At 46.8% G+C, this 9,488-nt stretch overlaps 1 protein-coding gene across 1 annotated transcript; it reads left to right on the top strand.

Annotated features, from left to right (window-relative positions):
- The first annotated feature begins 6,370 nt into the window (after positions 1-6,370).
- LOC106819622 lies at positions 6,371-6,757 on the top strand. Its single transcript, XM_014824231.1, has one exon. It carries the CDS (start codon positions 6,371-6,373, stop codon positions 6,755-6,757), a length of 387 nt encoding a protein of 128 aa, XP_014679717.1.
- The last annotated feature ends 2,731 nt before the right edge of the window (positions 6,758-9,488 follow it).

Genomic DNA, 9,488 nt, shown 5'->3' with positions numbered 1-9,488 from the left:
CTCAGCAGACAGAGCTAGCTGGACTGGCTTAAAAGAATTAGGACGAAATGACCAAGAAGTCTCCAATGATAACGTGGGGTACCTTCCAGCAATCAATGCTCCCGCGATCTGTCTGGTCCAGCGTCTGAAGGGTGACCAGAAGTCATTTGCCGAAGTTGCAAGAAGTCTTTTTTGCATGGTGCTAAACAAAGGTGCTTCAAGTGACAGGATCGACGCAGAAACGCAGAAAGAACTTCCATAAATAACGAATCCATCAATAACGAAGAGAGGTGAAGGGTCAGGGAGCGAATTCCAGAACATTCAAGCAGAGCAAAAGGTAAAACAGTGGAGAAGATTCCTGTGTAGCTCAAAGAACAACCAAGCTTTCACAGTGTTTGTAACAAGCGAATGGAAGAAAGACAAGTACGTAGAGAGGCTAACGGGGAAAGCACTTGTCGTAAGGTGTGGATATACTTGCTACCAGTTATCGTCTGCTGCCGGAGTTGAAAGTATCAGGGAGCTAGAATGAAGTCAATATGAGGCTGATACCCGAATTCTCTTACATGCAGCCCATGAAGCAAAATCATTTAGCTTTGCTGCAGTCCTCGTGGTATCCAAAGACACGGGTGTTTTGGTTCTTTGCTTAGCAATCAAGAGCTTTATATGAACGATGCGATAGCTCTAGGTAAGGGTCTTGTAACCAGTTAAAATATCAAATAACTTTTCACGTGCTGTATTTTTCGAGAAAAACTGTATTTATAACACGATGGCTATAGTATTACATGTCTTGTTTTGAAAAAAAAGAAAAGAAAGGTACTTGATTATTATGTGTATAAATTATGGTTGTCCTGGCAACTGCCCATTAATCCCACTGTTTTGACAAATATGTAACATGACTCTTTCTTTATATATCAGCGAAGATGATGCTTGAAAACCTCGGACACCAAGGCCAAGTCTCCAATGAGGCAAATTCTACAATGGCATTTGAAAGACGACGACAGGCCAAACAGAGGATCGAGACGGTTATATAATTAGCTGAATAATTTAAGGGAGCTGTAAACTATTCGTTAGCTTATGCAATATTGCTAACATGTGCTGGAATGGTCTTAAGAAGTAAAGAGTGGCAATGTTGTGTGGCTGTTGCTATCCGAATTTTGAAACGGAAAACGTTACTCTGTGTAAAATATTAGTTTAGTTGCTGATTTAGGGAGCATGTCGGTTGCTATGACAACAAGAATGACATTTTTAAGATTTTGTACATTTTTATATGAACCTATTGACCTCTCTGATATGACTTACGCAAAAACTTTCGTTTAAAAATGAATTGTTATACGTTTATAATTTGACATTTGAGCACTGTAAACTATTCGGCAGTCATCAGGCAATTTCAGATGACTTCACTTGATACTCATAGAAGCTTGCTATCATGGCTTATAATAAACTTCAGTTATTGCAGATTCCAAAAAAGTCATGATAGCACTGGTCCCTCCATATGGTAAAAACAACCTATTTTGGGGGTCTTGGCCCATGGCAATATTTTTCGCGCAATGTCAGCGCTTTCATTTTTGCAGCCATAATTCTCAATTTGCATACACAGAAGTGAACTGAAAAACTCACATCTACAAACTGGCAGATCTAGGCTATTTATTTACACTATTATAACAAGCTACTGTTTAACAAACATGGATCCACACCTCTGATGGTAAAGGAGAGTGTGAGTGGTGACCACTGACCGTCTTATACCTGTGTTAATTGTAATATCAACACAGAGGGAAGGACGTCACCACTGTGTGAACCACTGATTGCATGGTGAGGGGGTTGTGGGTGGATTATGAGTGTTCACTCCTTTGGGGTGATTTTGCTATATAAAATAGGGCATGGGACCGAGAAAAAGTGTTCACTGTTCAGAAAAGCAGAGTGTTCACTGATGCCAAATGGATCTATTTACTTTATACATAACATAGAGGAGAAAATTACATATATATAACGTTATATATATATATAGATCAGTGAACTGGCTACTTACGCCCAAATAATGTAACAGTGTGTGTGTGTGTGCGTGTGCGTGTGCACACCCAATACTGCACTCCCACCCCCCGTACATCAATCAATATGCCGCCCCAGGCACGTATACACAGCCACGCTGCGGTGACTGTCGGCGACCTTTAATAATCAAAGTGAGAGTGCCGTGCGATAGCGCCCTTCATAATCGCTAGAACTGTTTTTCATCAATGTTTGAATATATAACGTAAGGAACCAACATTTGATTAAAGTTTTAGACAATAATTTTTAGCTTAGCTAGCTTTTTTACTCAGCTTTAGGTTTTACTCGCCCGATATTATTTTCACTCGACATTGGCGAGCGGGCGATTGCCAAGCTCGTTCGTTGTACAATGAATGTATCAAACGATACAGTAATTGTTTATTCACTTGAATAGTATATTGGTAACTTCAAAGAAAATTACCAGGACCAAAATATTCAATGGTCCGTCGGACCAGACTTTGAAAATCTGATGGTCCTCCTGATTATTTGATGGCCCCGGACCATTGGACCATCGCTTATTTCGACCCTTGTAAATGTCATCACTTTGGAAAGATGGCACACCTGGTTGGTCGACCGCACACGCGCACTACAATAGTACAGAACATTTTACCTTTGAATAACGTCATTCAGGGCAACCTTACGATGCTTACACTAATCACTGCAATACAGAAGAATTTTCAAGTTTTACAGTGGCTGGCCGAACGGGGTTTAGTGTCAATGTTGACTGCCCTTATTGTAATGAATGTTGCATGCTCAACCGCTACGTGCAGGGACAGGATGGATGGAGGTGGCGATGTAGTCTCGACAACTTCTCTCAATCTGTACGGAATAATTCGTTTTTTCACGAAGCCATTTGCCTCTGAACAAGCTTGTTTTGATCATCTACATGTGGGCTTGGAATTTCACCCAAGTACAGATCATTCGCGAAGCGGATGTTGCTCCAACAACAATTATTGACTGGTGTAATTTCATGCGGAAAATTTGCGAGCACTACATAGAGGACAATCCACAAGAACTCGGAGGCTTACATGACAACGGGGAGCCCATCGTCGTTAATATCGACGAGAGTAACTACTTTCATCAAAAGTATCATCGCGGTCAATGGCAAGAAGGGCGTTGGGTTTTTGGTTCAATCTTCGTCCCTAGAGGCAAACTGGCGCTATCACAGAGCACATGGGCCATCGCTTTCACTGTCAACACCTCCATCCTTGATCAGTATCTTACTAAACTTCACACTGAGCTTGTAAACCTCACTATACCCACAAACCCATACCATGCTAGTGAGCCAACCACTAACGATGGGCATGATCGACTAATGCGTTTTACTAACCAGCTTCACACAATGATTGTTAGTCACCTGCAATGGTTTACCGACAAGTACTCCCTACTAAACGCACGCACAAGGGACCTACATTCGCTTCACCGAGGTCGCTTTCCTCGGGCTATAATCGCAGGAATAGGTAAACTTTTGAAATTTCTTTTTGGCACTGCGACAGAAGAAGATTTAGAATATTTAGAGAAGCAATTGCCTGCCATGCAGCTTTCTCAATCACACATGTCACAAATTCTCGATGACAGTCTAACCGTCATTAATTTAACCCGTCTAAATACACAGCTTAACACCCAGAAATTGGACAAGGTTATCCGTTACAGTACATTGCCGGTTCGGTTGACGAAATAGCTCGGGACCTTGCTGACTATCGTGAGTATACACTACTAGAATTTAAGTACATCACACGTTTACATCTAACACTCAGTGGGTTGACACTCGCTTTTGAACAAATCGAGGATGCATTAGAGTCCATCTCACATTCAGTCGACACCCTCCTCAGCGGCCGTTTACCCGTGGCATTACTGCCACCGCACAGGTTGTCACGCATCCTCGATGTCATTCGGCTTGCACTGCCTATGTCTTTGGAACTTCCATACGCAGCCAGTAGTGCCTTACTTCGCTATTACGATACCATTCAGACCATTGTGGTTCCAGGTTATCAGCGATTCCATGTACTTGCCTGTATTCCGCTCCAGAGGCGTGACCTTACCTTCGCCAGGTATGAGCTATTCACGGTCCCTGTCTATCTCCCGGGATCTAATGCATCTACCGCAGTGGCCGCAAGATATGTCACCGAACAGAAGTATATCGCTGTCACCAGCGATTATACTTCTTACATTGAACCAGATACTCAAACAACACACAAGTGCCTTGATGAGCAGCAACAAGTTTGCCCATTGAACACACCCGCATACCCCACTACTGCCATCCACTCGTGCGGGATTGCCCTTTTCCGTAACCTCACACAATTCATTAATACATATTGCAAGCGCTCAGTCGCATTTATGATGTCTCCAAGACCTACTGCACACTATCTCTCCAACGGAAATTGGCTTATTGTTACACCCTTTTCTTTCCGGCTCACAAGTTTGCCAGGATGGCCAGGTCGGCTTTCCAGCTGTTGAACTTCTCATTGTTGGTGCTACAGGGCAACAACTCGTCACGCTAGAGTCTGGATGTAAGGCAGATTGCCAATACTTCCGCCATCAGTCAACAGTCCACAGGTAATGTAACCCCACCCTTTTTACAATTGAATTTTTTGGAGCAGTTCACCGCGGGAGAAGCGCGCAAGATTGTATTGGGATACGCCCACTTAGACGCTAAAGTTGGCTATGTAGCGGCAATGAGAGGGTTTGAATCTAGGTACGGCGACTCTGATGGTATAGCGTTTGCCTTGGTTAGAAAGACCCTAGATTGGCCAGTGGTCAGATCAGACGATGCCAAGGCGCTTGATAAATTTTCTCTGACATTGACTGAGTGTCAATATGCAGTCCAAAGTGTGGACGCCGCTCGAGTGTTCGAGTATTCGGACAACATCAGGTTGCTGGTGGGTAAGCTGCCGTATTACCTCCACGATAGATGGTGATGGGTCGGGCAGACCACGAGGGAACGAAACCAAGGTGTATACTATGAATGAGTTGCCTGTATCAAGGGAGGAGATACCGACCCAGGAAGTTGTCAATAGATGGCCATACCTTCGCGAAGTGAAAATTCCGAGTATTACCGCAAATGTGTTTGATGCTAGGCAACAATGTTCCACAAGCGTTGGAGCCATGGCGGGTTGTAAATAGTCAGGGCAACGGGCCATTTGCCGTCCAAACCGTGCGGGGTTGGGCAGTGAACGGCCCACTGAAGGGTAGCGCTGATTCGGTGGGTAGTCCCAGGATCTCCATCAAGAGCCAACAGATTAGTGATTGCGATTTGCAGAAACAGGTGAAAGGCTATTTCAGTTTAGACTTTGTTGAGCGTCCCCATGGAGCGGAACACGGGTACTCCGTCGAGGATAGGAATTTCATGGAAAAACTCGAGAAGAGCGTTGCTGCAAGGATGGGCATTACGAGATAGGATTACCGTTGAAGGACAACGTTGCATTGCCGAACAATATATCTCATGCGAGACAGCGCGCTCGTTATTTGGCGAAGAAATTCGAAAGGTCCGACAATAAATACTTCAAGGACTATGAGGCGTTCGTTAACAATTTATTGAACAAGGGCTATGCAGAGAAAGTGGATGAGGCTGAAGTGAATCGCGATAACGGGAGGGTGTGGTATCTGCCGCACCACGTGGTGTACCACCCCCACAAACCCGATAAAATTCGCGTCATCTTTGATTGTGCCGCGCGCTACCAGGGTGTGTCATTAAACAATAAGCTATTACAAGGGCCAAACCTTACAAATACATTAGTTGGTGATCCAGGTTTGGGTGCAACTGGAGGACCAAGATATGTTGAGGTTCCTGTGGTGGCCCGAAGGTAACGTCAATGGTGAGCTTTCTGTGTACCGCATGAAGGTGCATATTTTCGGCGCGACATCGTCGCCGAGTTGCGCGAGCTATGCGGTTAATAGGATAGCAGAGGAACACAAGGATTCTTACCCCGCTGAGGTTATTCAGACAATCAAGAAGAATATTTACGTGGATGACTGTTTAAAAGCGGCACCGAATGACGGAAAAGCGATAAGCATGGCCAAAGATTTGCGCGCGGTACGCGACGACGGAGGATTCAAACTGACTAAGTGGGGAAGTAATAGTAGACCCGTGCTGCAGACAATACCAGAGGAGGATCTAGCGAAGGATGTGAAGGGAATCGATTTAGAGCGGGGTAGTCAGCCTATAGAACGCGTGTTAGGTGTCGAATGGCTGATTGAGTCGGATACTTTCAGGTTCAGGATAGTGGTCAAGGATTAGCCAGCCACCAGACGAGGGCTTCTGTCCATTGTAAGTTCTATCTTCGATCCCCTCGGATTTGTGGCACCATTCGTACTCACAGCCAATGTGCTTCTGCGGGAACTCTGCGACATGAAGCTCGGCTGGGACGAGGACATTCCTCTGGGTCAGAAGGCCAGGTGGCTAGTTTGGCTCAAGGATCTTCCTAAGCTGGTCAAACTTCACGTGCAGCGATGTTATAAGCCAGCGGGCTTAGGCACTATAAAATCGGCCAAGATTCATCACTTTGCCGACGCGAGTGAGGTGGGTTACGGATTGGTATCTTACCTGCGCCTAACCAATGGTGACGGCAGGGTTCATTGTGCTTTCTTGATGGGAAAGGCCCGAGTATCTCTGCTGAAACGCGTTACGATACCAAGACTCGAATTGACGGCGGCTACCGTGTCCGCGAACATGGACGCCATGTTACAGAGAGAGCTCTGCGACGAGCTGGCATTGGGCAAGAGTGTTCTGGAGTGATAGTATGACGGTACTTAGGTATATCGCTAATGAAACCACCAGATTCCAAACGTTTGTCGCGAATCGCGTTGAAACCATTCATCAGCATTTGGATCCATCGCAGTGGAGATACGTATCGACCAATCTCGCGGACCCGGCGGACGTCGCTTCACGAGGTTTGACAGCGGACGACTACGTGGAGTGTACGCGATGGCCACAGGGGCCGGACTTCCTCTGGAGTTCTCACCAGGAGGATCAACGCGTAGACACCGAGCTCGTGGAGTCTGATCCTGAGTTGAAGGCAACTGTGGCGGCGGTTAAGATCGCGTCTGACATGTCCGAGGAGGCTCGCGACACAATGGATATGACTGAGTGTCAATATGCAGTCCAAAGTGTGGACGCCGCTCGAGTGTTCGAGTATTCGGACAACATCAGGTTGCTGGTGGGTAAGCTGCCGTATTACCTCCACGATAGATGGTGATGGGTCGGGCAGACCACGAGGGAACGAAACCAAGGTGTATACTATGAATGAGTTGCCTGTATCAAGGGAGGAGATACCGACCCAGGAAGATGTCAATAGATGGCCGTACCTTCGCGAAGTGAAAAATTCCGAGTATTACCGCAAATGTTGGTTTGATGTTAGGCAACAATGTTCCGCAAGCGTTGGAGCCATGGCGGGTTGTAAATAGTCAGGGCAACGGGCCATTTGCCGTCCAAACCGTGCGGTGTTGGGCAGTAAACGGCCCACTGAAGGGTAGCGCTGATTCGGTGGATAGTCCCAGGATCTCCATCAATAGCCAACAGATTAGTGATTGCGATTTGCAGAAACAGGTGAAAGGCTATTTCAATTTAGACTTTGTTGAGCGTTCCATTGGAGCGGAACACGGGTACTCCATCGAGGATAGGATTTTCATGGAAAAACTCGAGAAGAGCGTTGTTTTCAAGGATGGGCATTACGAGATAGGATTACCGTTGAATGACAACGTTGCATTGCCGAACAATATATCTCGTGTGAGACAGCGCGCTCGTTATTTGGCGAAGAAATTCGAAAGGTCCGACAATAAATACTTCACGGACTATGAGGCGTTCGTTAACAATTTATTGAACAAGGGCTATGCAGAGAAAGTGGATGAGGCTGAAGTGAATCGCGATAACGGGAGGGTGTGGTATCTGCCGCACCACGGGGTATAACCACCCCCACAAACCCGATAAAATTCACGTCGTCTTTGATTGTGCCGCGCGCTACCGGGGTGTGTCATTAAACGATAAGCTATTACAAGGGCCAAACCTTACAAATACATTAGTTGGTGTTCTGTTGCGCTTTAGGAGCGAAGAGGTGGCGCTCACTTCCTCTATTGAGGCAATGTTCCACCAGGTTTGGGTGCAACTGGAGGACCAAGATATGTGGAGGTTCCTGTGGTGGCCCGAAGGTAACGTCAATGGTGAGCTTTCTGTGTACTGCATGTTTCGGTGCGACATCGTCGCCGAGTTGCGCGAGCTATGCGGTTAAAAGAACAGCAGAGGACAACAAGGATTCTTACCCCGCTGTGGTTATTCAGACAATCAAGAAGAATATTTACGTGGATGACTGTTTAAATGCGGCACCGAATGACGAGAAAGCGATAAGCTTGGCCAAAGATTTGCGCGCGGTAAGCGACGACGGAGGATTCAAACTGACTAAGTGGGGAAGTAATAGTAGACCCGTGCTGCAGACAATACCGGAGGAGGATCTAGCGAAGGATGTGAAGGGAATCGATTTAGAGCGGGGGAAGTCAGCCTGTAGAACGCGTGTTAGGTGTCGAATGGCTGATTGAGTCGGATACTTTCAGGTTCAGGATAGTGGTCAAGGATTAGCCAGCCACCAGACGAGGGCTTCTGTCCATTGTAAGTTCTATCTTCGATCCCCTCGGATTTGTGGCACCATTCATCCTCACAGCCAAGGTGCTTCTGCAGGAACTCTGCGACATAAAGCTCGGCTGGGACGAGGACATTCCTCCGGGTCAGAAGGCCAGGTGGCTAGTTTGGCTCAAGGATCTTCCTAAGTTGGTCAAACTTCACGTGCAGCGATGTTATAAGCCAGCGGGCTTCGGCGCTATAAAATCGGCCAAGATTCATCACTTTGCCGACGCGAGTGAGGTGGGTTACGGATGAGTATCTTACCCGCGCCTAACCAATGGCGACGGTAGGGCTCATTGCGCTTTCTTGATGGGAAAGGCCCGAGTATCTCCGCTGAAACGCGTTACGGTACCAAGACTCGAATTGACGGCGGCTACCGTGTCCGCGAACATGGACGCCATGTTACAGAGAGAGCTCTGCGACGAGCTGGCATTGGGCAAGAGTGTTCTGGAGTGATAGTATGACGGTACTTAGGTATATCGCTAATGAAACCACCAGATTCCAAACGTTTGTCGCGAATCGCGTTGAAACCATTCATCAGCATTTGGATCCATCGCAGTGGAGATACGTATCGACCAATCTCGCGGACCCGGCGGACGTCGCTTCACGAGGTTTGACAGCGGACGACTACGTGGAGTGTACGCGATGGCCACAGGGGCCGGACTTCCTCTGGAGTTCTCACCAGGAGGATCAACGCGTAGACACCGAGCTCGTGGAGTCTGATCCTGAGTTGAAGGCAACTGTGGCGGCGGTTAAGATCGCGTCTGACATGTCCGAGGAGGCTCGCGACACAATGGATAAGCTGTTGCGTTACCATTTAACATGGTACAACCTGAAGCGCTCCACCGCTTGGTTG

The sequence above is a fragment of the Priapulus caudatus genome, unplaced genomic scaffold, assembly GCF_000485595.1.
Source record: "Priapulus caudatus unplaced genomic scaffold, Priapulus_caudatus-5.0.1 Scaffold3850, whole genome shotgun sequence".
Classification (NCBI taxonomy): domain Eukaryota; kingdom Metazoa; phylum Priapulida; class Priapulimorpha; order Priapulimorphida; family Priapulidae; genus Priapulus; species Priapulus caudatus.
Note: the sequence above shows the minus strand (reverse complement) of the source record. Positions and strands in the feature narration are given on the sequence as shown.

Bases quoted from the DNA above. Each gene is read 5' to 3' on its own strand.
- LOC106819622 (XM_014824231.1), top strand. From the start codon at position 6,371: ATGAAGCTCGGCTGGGACGAGGACATTCCTCTGGGTCAGAAGGCCAGG.